Source organism: Prionailurus viverrinus, chromosome B3 (genome assembly GCF_022837055.1).
Source record: "Prionailurus viverrinus isolate Anna chromosome B3, UM_Priviv_1.0, whole genome shotgun sequence".
Classification (NCBI taxonomy): Eukaryota; Metazoa; Chordata; class Mammalia; order Carnivora; family Felidae; genus Prionailurus; species Prionailurus viverrinus.
Window position 1 is genome coordinate 105,450,691 of NC_062566.1, and position 22,300 is coordinate 105,472,990.

Genomic DNA, 22,300 nt, shown 5'->3' on the forward strand with positions numbered 1-22,300 from the left:
AGTATTTTCTCTAAGGAAGCTTGCAATTGGATTTTCTTTGGGGGCTTGAGGACAAAGCCTTGGTTTTATTAATATCTGGCCCTTTGATCCTAAATCTAGTTGAAGACCAATTGTTAAATAAGAGATGGGAATTTAAAGACTTTCTAGACCCATTTCCTAATTACTCCCACTGCCCTTAAACTATTGGCGTATTATAAATCCAGATTGGAGGAGGATTGTGGTATATACAAATTATGTTCTGAGATTCAAGGCAAAGATAAATTAATTTGCAAGTGTGTGAACCAGAGAAATTATGTCAGCGAAAACACAAATGTTGTTTTGCATTTTTAGCATCAGTATGCTGCCTCTGGGCCCTAGGCCGGAGTTGGGCCTAAGGGAGACGGATAACCTCCTCCACAGGTGGTCAGAATTAAACAGTCCTTGAATCCAGGGGGTATAGCTGCTCAGGCTGCCCGTGCACCTGGGTCCGTGAAGCTCAAAGCTGCCAGCTGTGTTGTGTAGGCCACGCCAGCTTCAGACGGTCTCGCACTCCGTGGTGGCAGTGGAACAGGCCCCGCAGTCGCAGCGGACAGCCACGGGGTAGGTGTAGAAGGGGTCCACTCCGGGGGCGCAATTGGGCAGCTTGACCGTCACCTGTCTGGTCTCGTTGTAGGTACAGACTCGATGATGGGCTTCAATGTAGGGGGGTTCCAGAATGGGCTTCTATCCTCACGGGTAGAAAACAGGGAACCCATTAGGACATGCCATCTTGTTTCTTGTCCTCCGTACCATTAATCACTTTCAGAAACTAACTCGTTAGTCATTTGTTTACTTGTGAATCTGTCTCTTCCCAACAGAAAGCAAATTCCTGAGAGCAGCAACCTGCTTTCTGTACCATATCCTGAGCTCCCAAAGAGCCCATGGCACATAGCAAGTGCTCAATAAATATTTAGCAAATGAATAATCCCGATCATTGCAAAAGTCTTCTGACTGGTCTCTCTTCTACCATCACCCCCTACGGTCAATTTACAGCACAGCAGCCCCAAGTGATTCTTTCAAAATGTAGGTCAGATTCCTCTCTCTTCTCTGCTCAAAGCCCCAATGATTTCCCATCTCACTCAGAGTAAAAGTCAAAGACATTCAGCCTCAAGACCCTCCATCATCTTCCCCACCCCTGCACCCCCTGCTATGTCTCCGGCCACCCTGTCTTGCTGGCTTCCTCACTCTGCTCCAGCCACAGTATCTCCTGATTGTCCCCCAGATCCACCAAGAACAGCAGCGCCCCAGAGTCTTTGGCCTGCTATTCCCAGTGCCCAGAACATCCTTTCCTGACCATCTTATTTATAATCGCAACACCCCACCTCCACACCCTGCCACTTCCCACCATCTTCCTGCTCTTTCTTCTGCATAGCACCTGTCAGTACCACGGGACATATTACATTATTTTATTAATTTGTGTTGTATTTTTCCCACTCTAAAAAGCAAATTCCATCAGGACAGGGATTTTTGCCCATTTTACTCACTGCTGCGCCTCTACTACTCAGAGTAGTACCTGTCACCCAGGAGGTTCTCGATAACTATTTGTTGATTTAATGACAGAAAACAGCAAGGCAGCTTCTGGAATGCCCTGTGCGCTGTTCTGGTAATCAAAGGATTCACCTCCTGCCTTCAACTCTCGTAAATCTTGAATTCAAAGATAATTTCGTGAAGAGCATATAGATCAGGAAATCGGCACAAAGTAGTAGTTAAAATCCCAAACCCTGTAGCGGAACCCCCGTCTTCCAATAATTCACCAAAATGACCACCACGAAGGGGAAGAGAAGAGGCACCCGCTATGTGTTCTCTAGGCCTTTTAGGAGACATGGAGTTGCTTTGGCCACCTGCATGCAAATCTACAAGAAAGGTGATATTGTGGACATCAAGGGAATGGGCGCTATTCAAAACAGAGTGCCTCACAAATGTTAACTATGCCAAGACTGGCAGAGTCTACGGTGTCACCCAGCAAACTCTTGGCATCGTTGTAGGCAAACAAGTTAAGGGCAATATTCTCGCCAAGAAAATTAATGTACGTGTTGAGCATGTTAAGCACTCAAATTGCTGAGACAGCTTCCTGAAGTGCGTGAAGGAAAATGATCAGACACAGAAGGAAGCCAAAGAGAAAGGTCCTTGGGTCCAGCTGAAGCGCCAGCCTGCTCTGCCCAGAGTAGCACGCCTTGTGAGAACCAGTGGGAAGGAGCCTGAGCTGCTGGGGCCCATTCCCTATGAATTCATGGCCATGAGTGTTGATAAATAAATAAATAAATAAATAACCAAAAGACCGTGTAAAAAAAAAAACAATCTCAAATACTGTGGTCAGACCCTTGACCTTGAGCCCCTGTTCTTCCACTTGCTGAAGACCTTGGAAAGTCCACTTGACTTCTGGAAGCCTCAGATTCCTCCTCTGTGAAACAAAATCTCTACTTCACAGCCGTGTTGTGGAGATACGGTAGGATGACATGCACACCGCACTAGGCCCAGCACCAAGTAAGTGCTCAGTAAATGTAATCTATTGTTCTTATCAGGGTAGTTGCAAGGATAAGGAAGTAACAACAAAAATAACAACTTACAAGCTTTCAAAAACCAACGCCTTCACCTGTATTGGGTGAATAAAATATGTTAAACGGAGGCCCAGGATGAACTTCTTACGTGAATGTCGCGGGAATAATGGCTCTGCCTTTGACAAGGACTTCCATCCGATATCACTGCCTCCTCCTACTTTTCAGGTAGCATTTTACCCTCCTCAGTTTGCTGCACGTCCTCTTACCCTCAGTAATTTGGAATCTCAAGCAGGGGTGCCAGATAAAATCTAAGACACTCAGTAATATCTGAATGTCAAATAAACAACAAAATTTTTTTTTAGTATAAAGTATGGCTCTGCTCATTGCATGGGTAATAAGATGCCTACAGATGCCTTATGACTCTCACAGCCAACAACACTGTCTGTGGCATCTTGGCTAAGCACCCCAGAAGATAGCTATGCTGGACTTCACCCATCAGCCCCCTCAGACCCACTCTCCGCTCTTATTCAACCTCCTACCCAGGTTGACTATTTATGGACCGAATCAACGAGCTCCCGTGCTCCCTTCCTTCCCATGTGCTTCAGCAGAAGATCGGGGCACGGAGCACAGTGAGACTGGGGTATTTTCTTCCCTCCCCTCCCTCCCTGCCAGGCCTCGATTTGGGACCAGCTGGGTCCCAAAAAACAATTGCTGTTTATGTGACACTCACATTTAAGTGAAATCATGGTTTGGTTTGACTTGGTTTTTGATAAATCTGGCAACCCTAACCCCAGGCCATGAACAAAGGCTCTTTTCATCAATAGTTCCACCTTTGAAGTAAATCTAGCTGCTTTGCTGTCACAGACATCCTCATTTTCAGACATGCTCTCCAGTTAAGTTACCAAAAATAAGCACTTTATATCTCAGAAACTTTTAGATTACTGGGAAAATAAATCTTGGCCTCTTATCTTAAATTTTCTATACATAACCTCCCGGTACCTAGTACAGTAAGGGCATAAATAAAAGCTGGCTAACATTAAGGAGAATCTTGTTGTCTAAAGGTCTTGGTGCTTCTATTTCTCCAGTGAGGACACAGTCCCTGACCTCCTGCGGGTGACGAGGATCCAAGTAAAGACATTCATCAATTTTTAAAGAGAAGCGAAAACGAGCTGAGTTGAAGGAAACAGGGTTTGAAATGTAGGCCCAGAGAGAGTTCCAAAGACCAGAGAGATGAACTTCGAGTGGGGATAGGCATGGCCAGGCCGAGCCCTGAGTATGAGAAGATGCCAACCGCCCCCCACCCCCCACCCCCCACCCCCGCCCAAGTAAGTTTGATGTCAAGTCATAGCCACAGTGTCCTTAGTAATTGAATTTTTATTTGGCTCTTAAGTCTCAAGCCCCTGGATGATGCAAAAATAAAGCTAATTAGGTGGAGTCGTTTTATGTAATTTGGAAATTTTGTCACCAGGACCCAAACCGTTTATGGGGCCATAATTTTATCTAAGTGACAGCAGGTTGCTCTCTGAGTCCCTGAATGGATGGCTGTTTTTTCCAATGGCAGTGTCCTCTCATGGTGTTCACAGACTTCTAAGTTGGCGTCAATTAGGTTAAAAGATGTATGACTCCAGGGGCACCCGGCTGGCTCAGTTGGAAGAGTATCCAACTCTTGATCTCAGGGTCATGAGTTCAAGCCCCATGTCTGGTATAGAGATTACTTAAGAAAATAAATAAACTTTAAAAAAAAAAAGTGTATGACTCCAGATAGAGGTCAATCCCACATAATTCAACAAATATTTATTGAAGGTCTTTTTCATACATGACACTGCAACAAGGGCTAGCAAAGGCAAAGGAATGAAACTCCACTCCCAAAAAACTTAGAACTAGCACTGTGTGGTGGGGGAAAAAAATAAGGCAACAGGTGAACACAAGTCAGGGGTGGCCAGCAACTCAGAAAACCTCTGGGGAAGGAGTTGGCACTGGACGCAAACATCAAAGAATTTTTTTAATAGTGACAGATAGACATGAGAAGGGACACGAGAAAAAGACCAAAAGTGAGATTTCATGAGGGGTGCTTAATAAACCTTTTCAAACTCAGTCTGACAAGACCACGGCTCGGAATATGTACAGACCCCAGGAAAACGGGCAGACTTCATATTGCTGAAGACCTCGGAAGTTGGTTTTGGAATTTGCAGTAGGGGGGAGTCGTCTAAGGTTTCTGAGCCAGGGTGATGGTTTTTGAATCAGAGCTTGTGCTTAGTAACCAAGCCAGGCCTCAGTAGAAAGAGTCAACAGTCACTCTGGGGTATGATGGGATAGGGTGCTAAATGGGCCTCTTTTCTGCTCACCTGGCAAACATCTCCTCATCTCAGCCCAATAGGGTTCGAACTTTGTCCAAGATTTGTATCCTCATTTTTAATGCACTGCCTCTTAAAAGGCTGGATATCATTGAATACAAAGGGACTTCGTGGATCTGTGGATGATAATCCCTGAGATCCCTAAGAATTGCAATGGGGAGTTGGGGCAGGGCAGGGCTGTGCATGAGCCACTGAGGGAAGAATCGAGGACCTGCCCTCACCTGCTAGATATTTCAAGGCCTGCCTCTTGGCGATTGGCTGGCTGTATCACAGGTAGAGGAATATAGAGAAGTGTGGGTTACATGCTTGAACCAAGGATTTATCCCTAACTTTCTACTGACTGTCTATGTAACTTTGCAGTCATTTCCTCCTTGAATTTCTCCTGCCATCTGTAAAATGGATAGAATAATAGCACATCATAACCCCCTAAAGATGATTCCCAAATATACGACACTGTGTAAAATAAAAATATTAATTTTATCAGTGCTTTGTTACAGGGGCAAGATCATGCTTCTTTCAGATTACTTTTGGAGAATGCCAAATAATTGTTATTTTAAAGACATTCCGCAGAAATGCCCCACTCTACCTCATTTTATTTAAAAAGTGAACACTTAGGATTCAACCCAGGTGGCCGACCCTGAAGGCTTTGCTACCTGGGCTTGTCTTGAGACTCACCTCCCAGGTCTCACAGCGGCCCCAGCAGGCATCCGTAGTGATCCGAAGGCCCCTGCAGCCAGGCTTTTTGGCCAGGAAAGTAAACTCCCTCACGGCACAGCCCACAAAGGTGAGCAGGTTCCCACTGGATGTGCTGAGAACACAGCTGCAGCCAGCTAGGAGGAAGAGGGCCATGGGGCCGAGGAAAAGGTATGCCAGCTTCATGGCGTTCCTTCAGAGAGGGGAAGGGAAGAGAGTTTATTAACAGAGCCAGCGTCCTTCCAGGGGGCCACCAATGATATGATGGTCATTGTCAAAGGCACCTTGCTCTTAGCATTTCGGAAGAAACGAGCCAAGTATGTGTAAAAGCCCACAGACTCCAACACAGGTGCCCGAATTTTCTTCTCCCTGACTCCAGTATGGTTTCCATGGACCCCTTGTGCTCATTAGACACCCAACCCTCCCAGGGCATCCTCAGGCTTTTCCTTGTTGCAACCCAACTGCTGGACTTAACTTATGTGTTCAAGAAGTTTGTTCCAGTGGTCTCTTCAAAATAAATTCAAAATATGAGTCACACCAAAAGTAATGCACACCCTAACATAACACATGAAATTATTTATGCTCAGATCTAGGGTACTTGGTGCCATGTTACCTGCCTACACAAAATTACACTTTCAGTGTCGTGGCTGGAAAATCGGAGGGGCGTAGATAAATGAAAACTGTATGCCCCAGATGTATGGTTACTAACCCAACCCACCATAAAACATGGGTCCGTGCAAGATATTATGAAACCTGGCACCTGACTTGGCGACATCATAAAAATGTATCGTATTAGCGACCAATTGCCTCTGCTCTATGCCTCCCCTGTAATAGGCACCCGGTTGTGATTCAGTTTAAACCTACATATTGGAAAGCATTAGAAGTGTTTAAAACATAATCCCAATTTACTGTCAGGTCTATTCTTTCTGGGTCTTGGTCATTTTCTGTGCTTTTCCGGGAGCCAGAATCATTCCCTTCGTGCTTGGCCCCCTGGACAGAGCCCACCTGGATGTTAAAGTAAGAGTGGACACTGCATTTATGGAACATCCTCAATTTGTTGTTGCTTAAAATCATTCATTATTGCTGCAAAGTTATTTACTTTGAAATCTGATCTCTCGGTCTGAGGCACTTCTACCGATGCACTTCTGATCTGTCACCTTAGCAGGGTTCTTCAGACTTCCCTTCTGGTGGAATGAAGTTACAAATATGGAGAAGCACTTACCTGATCTTGCTGGAGCTAACTCCTTTTAAGGTTCACACTTGCACCCAAGATTCCTGAAAATCACGATGAGTGATAGAAGATTGCTCTGGGTAAATGTCTCTACCCTCTGTCACTGGGCTGCTTGACTGCTCAAATATATAGGAAGGGTCTTGTCAATCAAAACAAAAGAGAGGCAGATCCCTACAGGAACCACTAAACACATCAAAGCCTTGGGATATAAAGCCAGTCTCTATTTTCCAAAACTGATTAACTTACAGGGTGTTGTTTTGTTTCTTAACATCACCTGCTGAAACAGAAAGTTACCTTGGTGGGTGACATAATCCTAGGGAAACAGTCAAAAGTAGTTCACCTGGTTCTCAGGGGAACAAATGCACTGGGGCAAGATGGATTAATTTCCCTTCACGGGCACGACAGCTTTTCCTTCGAAGCAGGAGTCAGTTACTAGCAGCTGACAGCAAACGCTTTCCCTTAATTCACAGAACATTTCAATACATGGAAAATAGCAAAACGATAATTCTTCCTGGAAAGAACACAGGATCACTAACTGACAGGGTGGAAATCAAAAGGAAGAAACCTTTTGAAAGTCTTAAAATCAGTTAAGTATTAGATAATATTAACACTTTAAAATGAGTCATATAAAAAAAAGTTTGAATGTTTGACGTGATTACCTTCTGGCATGGGAAGTAAAGATGATTTTTCATTTCTTTCATAGGGTTTTCAGCATGTTTCGCATTTTCTACATTAGGCAGCTTTTATAACAGAAAATCAATTAATATTGATACTTCAGGAATTAAAATAAACCAATAAGTATACATTTGTGCTGCATGTAATGATATTGAATGGTGTCCTAATAGAAATATTTCATTAGATTTCTGGCTCTGGAAAGTCTAAGAATGAAAGAGTATTCTTTATGAGCATGGGATGCAATTTCTGTTCCAATCTACAACAGTAGCATACAAATGGATTAAAAACCTCATTGGTCATGGCATTATTCTGGGTGCTCTAAAAAATAAATGAAGCAGACATCATCCCTGCCCTTAGGAGTTTACATATCACAGCAAATAATGACATAGCCAGAGACATATAAGAAGCACATTAAACAAATAATACTAAATAAAGAAGTTTTTTTAAAAAAAGAATTCTTATTTTCTGCAAAGAAAATTGTTCTTTAAATACAAACTACTCATTCAGAGCCTGATTTTTTTTCAAAACATGTAACTACCCTCAGTGAATCCATCACTATACCATCAATATACCTATCTCTAGAGTCAGATTATTATGTGTTTAATAGAAAATTGAATTGGGCTCAGAATAAAGGACTTTCTTCAGCCCTTCAGCCCATGAGTAGCATAACCAGAACTGGGGTACTGTGGGACAGACTGCTTACCCAGTGCGATCTTCTTTTTTTTTTTTTTTTAATGTTTGTTTATTTTTGAGAGAGAGAGACAGAGCGTGAACAGGGGAGGGGCAGAGAGAGAGAGGGACACACAGCATCTGAAGCAGGCTCCAGGCTCTGAGCTGTCAGCACAGAGCCCAACGCGGGGCTCGAACTCACGAGCTGCACGATCATGAACCGAGTCGAAGTCGGACGCTCAACCCACTGAGCCACCCGGGCGCCCCCGGGTGTGATCTTCTTAACCTGCTGGGCCTAGAGTTCACCAATGGTGAGTTGCCATCCTGGCCATGTTTCCAAAGAGGACTCTTCAACCCTTATTGATTAGACTTGAGACATACATAGTTCCATCTGTAATGTCACAAGAGAAGGACAACAAAGAGACACCAAGAGCACCTTTCTTTCACAATCTCCAATTTCCTCATAGTATAGAGCTGTGCATCCCACCTACCTCCCCATCAGCATCAGCCTAATAAGAATGACAGTTTAGAGTCACTGAGCACCTACTGTGTACCAGGATCCTTGGAATCTGCTGTGTTCTCACATATGTTATCTCTCAGCCTTACAATAATTCTGTAAATCAGTGATTCTTTTCTCCCTTTTCCTTTGGGAGAAGTAGAGGCTCAGTTATTTTGTCATCTGCTCCTCTCCAAAGCCTTCGACAGCACTGGGGATGGTAAATAAGCTTGTTTCATCTCTACAACCAAGTGTCAGAAGGTGCTGCCTGGGACACTGTGTCAAGAAGACGTCCGGATGGTCACAGTGCGGAGGGCAGAGGCTCATCACCTTCATCACGGGTATGGGAAAGGGGAATGACGTCTGGATGCCACTTTTTTGCAATCCTTGCACTAGGCCACACCACTTGCCTCTCTACAAGCGGAGCGAGAGGTTGCTCTGGGATTTTAAAGGCTACGCAAGGCTCTAATACCTACAGACTATCTTGGTGCCATAGTCTGGGCATATGCCACCTTCTCTTCTACCTCTGTTGACACTTACACCGTTGACGTCACTCTCTTGAGGTAACAGACAAAGATGTAACTTGATGTCTCCAGGCACAGGCCCTGGAGAGCCTTTTCTTATCTTGCTTTATTTTCATCTTCATATGGATTCATTGTCACCTTGGAGGATAAGTGACGAGAAACAGCTTCACTGGGGACAAGGAGAGGGGAGAAGGGGCGTAGATGAGCAATCATCTTGAGGTCTGGGGAAGCAGGACAACAGAGGAGGAATGAGCTGAGTGCCTTAAGGAGGAGACTAAGCAACCGAGGCCTGGCCCATGGAGACAGCCTCAAACGGGGAGTGTCTGGGGGTGGGCAGTGTATGCAGGAGATGAAGACATTACGAGAGCCTGGCGACTCTCTTCCCTGGCTCAGGCATGCTGCCTCTCAGTGGTACAGCTTCCTAGCTGGCTTGGGCAGGTCCCTTCCCTCAGCCTTAATTTCCTCATCTGTAACGTGATGGGGTTGAACCCTATGACTCATAAGGTCCTTCCTAACGCCAAGGTAACACCTAACACTAATTTAAAGTGTTCTGTGAACAGAACAAGCTGAGGGCAAGTCAGACGGAAAACCCAAAGGGTCCTATTACAATAAAGTCGTCCAGATTTGTGCACAAATCTTGACTCTGACGCTTGCCAACCTGTGATCTTGGACAAGTCTCGTCACCCCCGGGGTCTCAGCCCTCAACAAAACAGAAAATGCCTCCTTCAGAGGCTTCATGTGACGATTCTACAAAATGACACCTATAAATTGCTCATCTCAGGGCTTTTCACATGATAAGCAGGCGACAAATGTTGCTTCTCTTTCTTTCCCGTCATTATTGTGTGTACTTCTAAGAAATAAGAAGCTGCCAATAAGAAATTATACGACGCCAATCGTTGTTACACATACCCTGACCTCAAAGGTACTAAATGTGGAAAAAAGGAAAAAAGTGTGAGTCTGAGAATAGAAAAACAGTCATTGGGGACTATGAGAGCCCACCAGCATCTGAAACCAGGAGACATGGGGTGGCACCAAAATTGCTTCCCCGGCCAGCCTATGGTGTTTTGATGTGACGCTAAAATTAACAACACATTTTTCAGTAGGAAAAAAAGTCTGCAGGGTAAGATTTAGTTTTTTAAGGTCCAAATCTCACACTTTGGGGGTACACTCTTTTTACCATGTTTCTAAAATTCAGTATATGGATAAATCTTCATAAAGACTCCCAAATCATTTCAGCTCTGACCAGGAACAGAGTCAAATTAGCCAAGTCATCCAACGTGTACTGAATACCCACTCTGTTCCACAGCTACTCAGTGAGGGCCAACAGGAACAGAGCTGTTGGCTGTATAACTTCCGATGATCTCTTAAGAGTTGGGATGTGCGTGCTCTGATACGTTTTTCCTCATTGTCCTCTCAGAATACACAATGCTCTAACCAAGGGTCAAATCGATTAGCATTATGCCTCCTGTGGATGAATTAAAAAGCCACAAATGAAGCTATGTGTTTCAAGGAATTAATAGAATTAATGATTTTCTGCAAACAGATACAAGAGAGGTCAGCCTTAGATTTTACAAAGTTGTATGTTGCTTTTAGTGTCCCTTATTCAGAGGGGGAAAAGTCTGGGTTTATAAATGAAGACAAATGGTGACGTCTTGGAAGAAATTAATTTTATTGAAAAGATATTTCTTCCTTTCAAAGTACTGGGTATTTGGGACAGCTCCTCTTTTTATTGACTTAGATAATATTTGCCCTAGATGATGGTGCAGTTGCTATGGTAACTTTTTTTTTTTTTAACGAGACTAAAAATAATGAAGCCTGTGTCTGATTTACTAGGACAAGTCAAGCCTTTCTCCACAACTGTCTGAAAGAAGTAGCTGTCAGTTGTCACAGATTTATTTCAGATTAAGGGGCACATGGTTTAGGCGCTGAAGTGGAATGTTTTTATTTCCGCCTGACTCTTCCACTTTTGAAGGTCATAGCTTTGCCTGGCATGGCAGACACATGCCTAATAGAGAGGAACGGAGAAGAGCTTAATGAGTCACAAAGAAGCATTCTTTATTTCAAGTGCATCCTGTATTCTCATTGGAACGAGTCCACAACGCTGCTGGGTCCCCAAATCCTGCATTTGTAATTTCCTAGGCAGTTGCACAGACAAGGCCAAGGCTGTTGTTAGCTCAGCTTCGAAGCAACAGCACCTCATTTGTTAGTTGTTGGCTTGGTTCCAGAAAAAGATCCCTAGGATATGGCCCCAGAGTGTGCGCGTGTGCCTTTGTGTGCCCATGCTTGGGCTTGAGTGACGGAGCAGGGCAAAGGGAGGATGGGGCCAGAGAAGAGAAGAGCTGCTCTACTCTCTAGAATATTCATTGCATAATGTAGCACATAGTTAGTAAGCAACTACTCTGTGCTGGGCACTATCCAGCCCTGGAGCTACTGGACTCATTAAAAAAAAATGATGTTGGGAGGTCTGGAAGTGGAATAGCTAACAACTTAAGGGAAGGATAGATTTCTCTCCTCCTTCCCTTTCTTTATCTTTTCTTTCTTCCTTTCTTCTGCCCTTCCATATTTTTTATTGAGTATCACCATATGTCACACAAATGCTGAGTATATGTGATGCAAATCCAAATGGAGCTAAGAACCTGTCCTCAAGAGTCAATACTCCAGTGAAAATGATAAATAAACCAACATACAGATCACCCAGAAATTGCTCTCTTGGGCATTTATCCCAGAGAAATGGAGATTTATCTTCACACAGAAATCTGTACAAATGTTCGCAGCAACTTTCTTCATGATATCTGCAAACTGGAAACAACTCAGGTGTCCTTCAGCGGTGAGTAGTTAAATGAACTGTGGCACGTCCATTCCACAGGATACCTCTCGACACTAAAGGGAACAAACACATGACAACTTGCATGAATCTCTGGAAAATCAAGCTGAGCAAAAAGAAGTCAATCCCCAAAACTTCCATATTGTATAATTCCATTTACATAACATTCTGGAAATCACAAAATTATAGAAATGGGGAAGAGATTAATGGTTTCCAGGAGACTCAGGGAAGGGGGGAAGTGCATGTGGTTACAAAGGGTCAACATGTAGGATTTTTCTGATGATGGAAATGTTCTATCTCGTGACTGTGGTCGTGGATGGAAGACCAAAACATAACAAAGTTGCGGAGAACGAAATATACACATATACACAAACACAAGTAAAACTGGTTAAGTCTAAATAAGGTGGATGACTATGTCAATGTCAGTACCCTGGTTGTGATATTGTACTCCAGTTTTAAGTATAAAACACCTTGCAGGAAACTGAATAAAAGGCGCGCAGAATTTCTCTGTATCATGTCTTACAACCGCATATGAATCTACAATGATCTCAAAACCAAAAGTTTGATTGAAAAATCAAATAAATAAAATAAATACAAATAAATCAACATTTCATTTAGGGGGTAGGCAAAATGGGTGACAGTGGTCAACAGGTACAAACTTCCAGTTATAAGATAAATAAGTCCTGGGGATGCACTCTCCAGCATAGCGACTATAGTTAACAATACTGTATCGTATCGTTGAAAGTTGCTAACAGAGTAGACTTAAAAGTTCTCATCACAAGAAAAAAATGTGTTACTATGTGTGGTGATGGATGTTAACAAAATTTAATGTGGTAATCATTTTATAATATATACATACATCAAATCATTATATTATATACCTAAAACTAATACAATGCTATATCAATTATATATCAATTTTTTAATGAAAAAAATAATTACTCTGCATTAAGAAAAGCAAAACAAAGAAGTTCATTTTTAAGTATTACTGTTAAGAAATTGAATTAAAACAACTAGAGGCAAGGGCACCCGGGTGGCTCAGTCGGTTAAGCGTCTGCCTTCGGCTCAGGTCATGATCTCACTGTTCATGAGTTTGAGCCCCACATCAGGCATCAGACTTTGTGCTGACAGCTCAGACCCTGGAGCCTGCTTCAGATTCTGTGTCTCCCTCTCTCTCTGCCCATCCCCTGCGTGCTGTCTCTCTCTCTCTCTCTCTCTCAAAAATAAACATTTAAAAAAGAATTAAAAACAAATAGGAGCCAAGTCTGTGTTTTAGAAAGATCCCATGGGCTTAGTGAAGAGATAGACTGGAGTTGAGACACTGGCTGGGCAGGCTGCTGTGGTGATCCAGGTGAGTACTTTGTTCACAACTTCAAATGTTGGAAGTCCTTTGGGTTAAGTCCTATATGCAAGGCAGGGGTGTCCACTAAAGTGCCAGAAATAAGATTGTATTTAACCCAATATCCAAATTTTCTACATTTCAACATGTAATCAATATCAACCATCACTAATGGAATATTGTACACTCTTTTTACATCCTTTTTTTCTTATACGAAGACTTTGGAGTCTGATTTGTATTGATACATACTGGCTGCACATCTCAGTTCACATCTGTCACATTTCAAGTGCTCAAGAACTTCCTGTAGTGGCTCCCATGTTGGATAGCACAAGTCTAAACCACAGATGTGCTACACGGTGGCAAGGAGTAATTATCTGAACTCTTAGACTCTTTCCATGTGTCCCATCTATTACTTCTCAAGACAACGATAATCCTATGAAGTATTTCTATCTACTCTTTATGAGGAACAAACTGAGGTCAAAAGAAGTTAAAAAAAAAAAAAAGTGACCATGGCCTTCCAGGTACTCAGTGATGGAGCTAAGATTCAAGTTCGCTGGGGTACCTGGGTGGCACTGTCGGTTAAGCGTCTGTCCCTTGATCTCTGCTCAGGTCATGATCTCACAGTTCACTGATGGTGCAGAGTCTGTTTGGGATTCTGTCTCTCCTTCTCTCTGCTCCTCCCTGGCTTGTGCTCACTCTCTCTCAAAGTAAATAAACTTAAAAAAATTTTTTTTGAAGATTCAAACTCAGCTGAGTTTTACTATATCCAGCTGCTTTAGCCACATTGTTATGCTGTTCCAGTGAGAAACCTTCTTACAGTGAGGGGATCCTTAGCTCAATCTTCTAGAAATATCTGAACTCTCACCAGCTGAGCCTGTGTGGCTGATGCATGTGAAATTTCAAAACTTAAAGCAGTAAAGAGTATATTAAAAAAAAGATGATGGGGGAATGAAATTTATCAAAATGCTTATTTTTTCAGATTTCTGATCTGCTGGGCGTAATTACATGATTTGAGAGTCTCAGTATTTTCTTACCTAACATTGCTGAAGAGCCTACATCAAAATAAATTACAGAGAGATATCTCTCCGAAGTAGAGATGGCCCTGACATTTATTGAATGATGAAGCCACGATGGTAATCAGGTCCAGAGAAGGGAAACTTATATAATCGAGGGGATAGAGGAATTTCATAATAAATAGGTTTGGGTGGGGAGGTAATCAGCAGATTTTTAAGAGCTGAGCAAAGCAAAACTCTCAAACCCATGATTCTAAGTTAACAAGTCATGGGTAAAAAGCAAACTAGTCCCAGAGCATAAAGCTTAAACGGACTGAATATTAATAACCATTTAATCCTATTCCTTGGTTTCCTCACTATCTACATGACCTCTTTATCAGGATGTCACAGAAACGAACACTCCAACCTCATTATGTCCCAAACAAAGTTGTTTGGGTGTTTTTTTCTCCAGGTTCTTTCCACCCCCCACCCTTCATCTGGCATTTTCCATCTCTGGAATGAAACCCCTCGAGATTCTTTCGAGGCTCTTCCCTGTCCCAAACCCTGCCACTCCCCACCACATACAACCACCGGATTCTGTCAGTACTGTTAGCTTGCCTCCAACCCTTACTAGATGCTCAGCTACAAGCACCTACTCTAACTCTCAGGTCCGCTCCTACATCGGCAACGCTTGCACACAGTAGGCAATAAACACTGAAGTAAATGAGTAAATGGCTGAATGATTGTGGAAAATGCCAGATGCCACTTCTTCCCACTTTCCCCCAACTCAAAACTTTACCAGTCTCCATGAAAGTTTGGCAAATATTTCCAGAACAGCAAATAGTCAATCCAACAAGAGTTGCCTTCCCATATGTAAATAAGAAGGCAGTGGGTCAGTGCGCATCTCCCCCACCATCTTCTTTCTGATCCCAGGACACTAACCCTGGTGGCTTCCACCCCCACCCCACCCTCTGCCACCTGCTCCCACGTTGATAGATTCCTCCATGTAAGTGGTCAGGCAGGGCATACATATGCTTCTTGGCACTTCTTGGCACCTCGGTCTGGTTGGTTGGGTTTCATGACTCACTTCAATTACTTGGAAGCGAAAAAACAGTTCCCCTTTCTGCAGCGTGGAATATCTCATCAAAGAAATGTGGGGAGTATGGAAATTAGATTTGACGGGCAGCCAGCTCTCTGCTTCCCTACTTCTGCTCTTCCATAGCTCTCTTTGAAAAAAGGAGTTCAGGCTTTTCTGACAGCCTGATGGGCAATGACATAATTTTAATAATCTTCTCCTCTTTGGGCAAAATTAAAGAAAAAGACTTCACAATGAAATGACTGTGCCTCAAAGATGGAGTCGCTAGATTCATCCTTTTGGCATTGTTCATGTCCAGCGCTCTGGAAACAAGATGCGTATTTCAGGCATGCCTAACACTGTCGTTAATGCTTCACTTTCTGAACTGCCTTGAAGGTTGATGAGGCCTAAGGCAGACTGAGCCAGAAGCGTGAAGCTTTAAGAAGTACTGTCAGAATCCACACACACATACACACATACACACATACACCCAATTCAGTTCTGTTCCTCACGTAAAATTATGGATCTCATTCCTCAACTTAAAGAATTACAAAACCTTTTTAATTTTGGACTCTAGTCTAATCTTTTTCTTCCAATGCTATGATCAGGGTTTGTTGGGGAGAGGGGGTGCTCATGTCCCATTCCCACTTTCCCATAGTGGGCAAGAGAGAAGAGTATGCCTAGAACACTTCAGGCTCCCTCTCTCTACTCCACACTCCTGCCATGAATCTCTTATCTGATCAGTTGGTGTGACTGGGGAATAAACATGGTGACTCAACACCATGGACGTTCCAAGTTCAGGTAGATTTACCAGTTAGGATGGTTTGGGCTGCAAGTAACAAGTACAAACCATTGAAGGTGGCATAAACATACTTAAGTTTAAGGAAGAAGAAGTCCAGAATCAGGGGGAAGGGATTGGTGTGGCTGCCCAACAATGTCATCAAGGACCCAGGTGTTCTGCATTTTTCTGATCTCCCATCTGAGCATGTCAACATGCCTCCCCTTATGACCTGCTCCAGCTCCAAACTGAGTGCCCTTAGGTAACAGTGTCCAAAGACAAAAAATAATAATAATAATAAATAAAGGAAATAAGGAGAGGAAAGTACCTGTCACAAGCATTTCTCTTGTAAGAGAGGAAAGGCCTTACAGAAGTTTCCTGCTGATTTCCTCTTTAATCACATTGGCCAGAATCAGGACACATAATCATAGCTATAAGGAGGTCTGGGAACGGAAGTGCTTTCGGCATCTACGTGGAAACCCAGCTCTGCTGGCAAAGGAGAAAAGTAAGGAATATTTGTAGCGTAAATCATCACCAGTGCCTGTCAAATGTATTGATATTCAGAGCTAAGGCCATTTGCCTACATATCAAGTTGTATTCTCCAATTTAAATTCATTCGGTAAGAAAGCCAATATTTTTACCTCCTCCTGTCAGATCCCTGTGTCTTATTTTTCTATTAGTTCCAAGCTCAGAGCAAGGAGAGGGTCATGGTTACTTATCACCCCCAAACCCTAACGCGACTGCCAGAAGCATTGTTGACTCTGGGAAAAATCAACCACCACCATCCCTTTGGACCTCAGCTTCTTGATCTGGAAAGCAAGGGGGTTAGATGAGTGCATCTCCAAAGCCCTTTCCAGCCCTGAAAGTCTCTGGTTCTAAGCCTGTGCATTTAGATGTCTCCAAGCAGTGAATTAAATCATAAGTAGCCTAAGAAATATTATGAAAAGAAGAAATTTGACTCACATTGACTCACATTAGCCTTAGGGAATGAAAACTTGTAAATAATGATGAACTTTAAAGCCAGTGTCAGTTTAATAATAAAAAGAACTTGTGACCATGCCCCAGGCATGGTACTGAGAGTTGCCACGTAATGGGTTTACAAGAGTTTAGGAAAATCACTGCTCCTTTGAAAGGGGCGCCTCGTAAGGCAAACAGAATGACAAGGCACTAAAAATGGATCTCTCCTCATCTCTGTATCAGAATAACCTCCAATGTCTTCAGGGTAGAGCCCCAAAACCCTGACAAGTTTTATAAAAGGTCCTTTCCAGCCTATCACCATTCTACATCCACACATACCCAATACAAATAACAACAGCTAATATTTTAGAAGTCTTACTCCGGCTCAATATATACAAAGCACCTTACATTTCATTGTCTCTTTTAACCCTTACCACAAGAATATTGTTATTGTTAGATCATCTTCATTTTACATATGAATGAACTGCGTACCCAAGGTCGCAGAGCTGAAGGTGGTCGAGCCAGAATTTGAATGTAGGCAGCCTGTGTCCAGAGCCCATGCCCTTAACCATTGTTATATTTCTCTGACCATATTTAAATATTTCTTTAAATTTTTGTTCACGTTTCTATTTCTGCCATTAATACATAAGAGCCATTTTCTCTTCATTCCCTAGTTTTATATCTGACAGCTAGTAGATGCTACCATAAATATTGAAAGAATGCATGCATGAATGAATGACTTCCTGGGCAGACTTTTCAGTCTTCTGCAAACACACTCTATTATACCACCTTGACCTAGCTTATACGGCTCCTTCTGTCCAGCAGACTCCTACTCTTCCTTCAGGAATATCTTGAAATGTCATACCCTTGCTGTGTACTTCCCATTCATCTTCCAAAGAGAAAAACAGATTGGAAAACAAGTCACATAAGAAGGAACTAGAATCAGAGTGGCATATGACTTACTTATTAACCAGGGTCAACTACAACAGCTCCCAAGTCTCAATGACTCACAATAAAATGAGGTACAAACTTCCAGGTATAAAATAAATAAGTCTCAGGAAGCCTGGGTGGCTCAGTCGGTTAAGGATCCGACTTCGACCAAGGTCATGATCTCACAGTTCGTGGGTTCAAGCCCCGCGTCGGGCTCTGTGCTGACAGCTCAGAGTCTGGAGCCTGCTTCAGATTCTGTGTCTCCCTTTCTCTCTCTCTCTCTCTCTGCCCTTCCCCAGCTCATGCTCTGTCTCTCTCTGTCTCTCAAAAATAAATAAATGTTAAAAAAAAAAAGTTAAAGAGATAAGTAAGTCTTAGAAATGAGAAGTACAGCATAGGCAACATAGTCAACAGTACTATAATAACATTGTATGATGACAGATGGTGACTATACTTACATCACGGTGAGCATTAAATAATGATAGAACTATTGAATCACTACGTTGTAGGCCTGAAACTAATATAACGTTGTAGGTTAACTATACTTCAATCAATCAATCAATCAATATCACAGCAGAAGCAGAGGGAAGGGTTCTTCAATCATGAAGGGGCAGAGAACCCATCTTCTGATGTCACCATCTTCATGATGTGGCTTACAGAACCCCCTGCAAGGGGAAGAGAGAGCCAGCAAGACTGTGCAAGCCTGAAGTGGGTATTTGTCAAATACTTCCTAAGTATTTGTCACCTATCAATCTTATCTGTCTTATTCCATAATTCATCTGTTTGGGTTTTTTTTATTAAGTTAGGCAACAATTGTCCATTTCTTGGCTCTCTTCATGCCATCCATGCTTCCAGAAGTTAACTAACAATGGTTCTAGTGTCAGCTCTAGAAGACTGATTTGAATATTATTTACTTGTTCCTAAATACTTGACCACACTTTTGAATGTGTGGGGTATCAGCCGCCTCTTCAACAACATTCACCCTGCAATCATCTATTGAACATCATTCTAGGTATGGGTGCATAGAAATGAAAAATATAGTCAGAGTTATTGTACTGAGGAGCTCTTAGTCTAAAGGAATACCCTGAAAATTAATCCAATAATTTCATCAGTGATAAGGGCTTTGGTAGACATGAAGACTATGGGTTAAGAAAGACACTTGAGGCATCCTCAAGGAGGAAGGAAGGCCTTCCTGGGATGAAGCATCCTTTGAGCTTGTGATCATGTGAAGGACTTAGGAGTGAACATGTTGAGAGAAAGGAAAGGGACATTCTGGGTAGAGGAAAGAGTATGAAAAAGTTCAGAAGTTAGAACTCAGAAGAGTCAGGGAATGAAAAGTCATTTGGGCATAGGAAGGAGTGATGGGAGATGGAGGGCACATTCAGAGAAGAGCAAGGATATGTTCTGCTGGGCAGACATTGGAGGATTTTGTTCAGGGGATTGATGTGATAAGATAGGAGTTTCCAATAGATCTTGCTGACCCAGAGAACTTAAGTGGGTATGTGTAAGGGAAGGAGGGAGAGATCGGAGAAAGCAGACCCTGAGAAGACATGAGACCATTGAGGTAATAAGGGAAGATATCCTGAGAGTGTGGACTAAGACATGGAAGTGTGGATAAAAGAGAGGAGAGAGCAATTGAAATCTATTTGGGAGGTTAACCCAACCAGATCTATTTATAAAGGATGAAGGAGGGGAGGCATCTCAGACGGCACAAGTGTCTGACTTTGCTGGGTCAGTAGGGGGTGGTACCACTGGCCAGCAGGGGACTCTGTTCCCACAGAGGTTTGGGGTCACATGAATTCACTTGGTCTTGATTTTGAAATATCCCCCAGACTTTTGAGTAGAGATGTCTACTCACAGGTAAACACGGAGATCTGCCATCCAGAGAAAAGTCTAGGCAAGACAGAAAACATTTGAGTGATCTGCACACAGGGGTGGTGAAAGCCCTTGGGGATGAATGAGATCTCCCAGGAAAGACGTGTAGTAAAGAAAAGGGACAAGAAGTCAAATAAGGAGGCTCGTGGCTCACTTGGACGAAAGTGTTTATCTCCTCAGGATTCCCATAGCACTTTGACCTAACTTCCTTCATTTTTATGTCCACATACTGTTTTTCCCTGATTTAGGCACAATCAACTTGAAGGTAGGGACAAACTCTTATTTGATTTAGAATCCCTAGGGTTAAGTACACAACAACATATTCAATAAATGTTTATTAAACATGATTGTATATAGTTCCATATAGTTTATGGAAGAGACAAAAAATAGCAAGTCTGGTATGCTTCAAATTCAGGAAAACATGAGGCTTTAGCATGTCATTCAAAATGAATTTTTTTTAAGATTATTTATGTATTTTGAGATAAAGAAAGAGAGAGCACACGCACACATGCGTGGGACACAGAGAGACAGACAGAGACAGAGACAGAATCCCAAGCAGGCTCTGCACCATCAGTGCAGAGCCCAATGTGGGGCTCAAACTCAAGAACCATGATATCATAACCGAGCTAAAATCAAGAGTCAGATGCTTAACTGACTGGTCCACTTAACCAACTGATTTTTTTTAATGTTTACTTATTTTTGAGAGAGAGACAGAGTGTGAGCCGGGGAGGGGCAGAGATAGAGGGAGACAGAATCTGAAGCAGGTTCCACGCTCTGAGCTGTCAGCACAGAGCCCGACATGGGGCTCGAACTCAACGAACCCCGAGATCGTGACCTGAGCCAAAGTCAAACGCTTAACCTATGGAGCCACCCAAGCCTCCCAGCCAACTGAATTTTAATCTAAGAACACACCTCTACTCTCTGCCCCTCATTCTCTTTACCCACTTTGGAACAAAAATGTGGTTCTATTCTCTACCATTTGCTTCCTTTCCTCACCCTTTTTCTGGCTTCCCTGAGCTCACTTTTAAAACTAAATTTAGGGGTGCCTAGGTAACTCAGTTGGTTAAGTGTCCAACTTCAGCTCAAGTCATGATCTCTCAGTTCGTGAGTTTGAGCCCTGCATCAGGCCCTGTGCCAACAGCTCAGAGCCTGGAGCCTGCGTCGGATTCTGTGTCTCCCTTTCTCTCTGCCCCTCACACTCTGTCTCTCACAAATGAATAAACATTAACAAATTTTAAACTAAATTTAAAAACCACAGAAATAATTCCGATTGGCTTCTGCTCTCAGTTAACCATCATCTGAGCCCCTAGTGGGCAGGACTAGATCTAGAGACACTACCTGGAATTGTGTGTAACAATTCCAGCTCAAGGTAAAGGAAGCACGGCTATTCTACGTGAGGCTTTTTAATCAGAACCTCTCCCTGGGACAGTTTACTGACATTGGAAATTCGTCATGGTTACAAAGTGCTTTGATTTCACAAAAATAAGAGGTCTTCTTTGCTGAGGTGGCAAGTAGTGTTTTGTTTTATACAGATTAACCAGGGAAGAACCACAAGTTCAGTGTCAAAGAGCCAAGATTTTTTCCCCCTCCCTGAGCCAGTTGCCAGCCCATTTAGAAGATAATGATTTGTGTTTACAGTCACTAAATTAGCAAGTTTGAAAGACAGTAAAGAGAGAAGGCATTGTGTCTTCGAAAAGAGGCCACCAGTGGCGGGTTCCTGCTCCATCTGCCTGTAGAAGTCTTCATGTTCCTCAGCCGCTGTGTCCTGCTTGGTAACTAACTAAGCAAATGCAAGTTAAGACTTTGTGCTGGGAATATTGTAAATGAAAAAGCAAAACAAATACAAACAAAAAGGTGACAAGGTTAGGGGACAAGGTTCGAGTTCTGGCTTTGGCTTCGGTTAGTACAGTGCAGCCAAGAGCCAAGACGAGAGGCCCAGACTAAACTCAGAAGCTCAGGACTAACTCTCACTGCACCATGAAACCTCAGCAACTAAGTCAACTCCAGAATCTCAATAGGAGGGTCAACTTTTAATGGAAAGTGCGCTCACTCTCCCACCTCTGAGACCAGAATCGGGATGTTGATGGTGCCATTTCATACCTAATAGCAGAAAAAAATATGTATATATATAAAACACCCAATACTGATAAGATGCTGTGCAAATGGATTCTGGAGACCGCATAAAATGGCTCAACCCTTTGGAAAACACTTTGTCCATATGTCTCAAAGTCTTTGAAAGTTTTCTACTCTCCTATTCCTGGGAATCTGTCCTAAGGAAAAAAAAAAATTCTAAAATATGAATAAAACTTATCAAATATGCATTTATTGCCACATTATTTTACAAAAATAGCAACAAGAGATATTCTACTCAC

The 22,300-nt window shown here is 42.8% G+C and overlaps 1 protein-coding gene and 1 pseudogene across 1 annotated transcript; one reads left to right on the forward strand and one right to left on the reverse strand.

Annotated features, from left to right (window-relative positions):
- Positions 1-513: 513 nt before the first annotated feature.
- On the reverse strand, positions 514-5,749 carry GPHB5 (glycoprotein hormone subunit beta 5). Its single transcript, XM_047861358.1, has 2 exons — positions 5,546-5,749; positions 514-702 (listed from the first exon to the last, which is right to left on the reverse strand). Exons 1-2 carry the CDS (start codon positions 5,747-5,749, stop codon positions 514-516), a joined length of 393 nt encoding a protein of 130 aa, XP_047717314.1.
- On the forward strand, positions 1,777-4,235 carry LOC125167346 (60S ribosomal protein L21-like; annotated as a pseudogene).
- Positions 5,750-22,300: the final 16,551 nt, after the last annotated feature.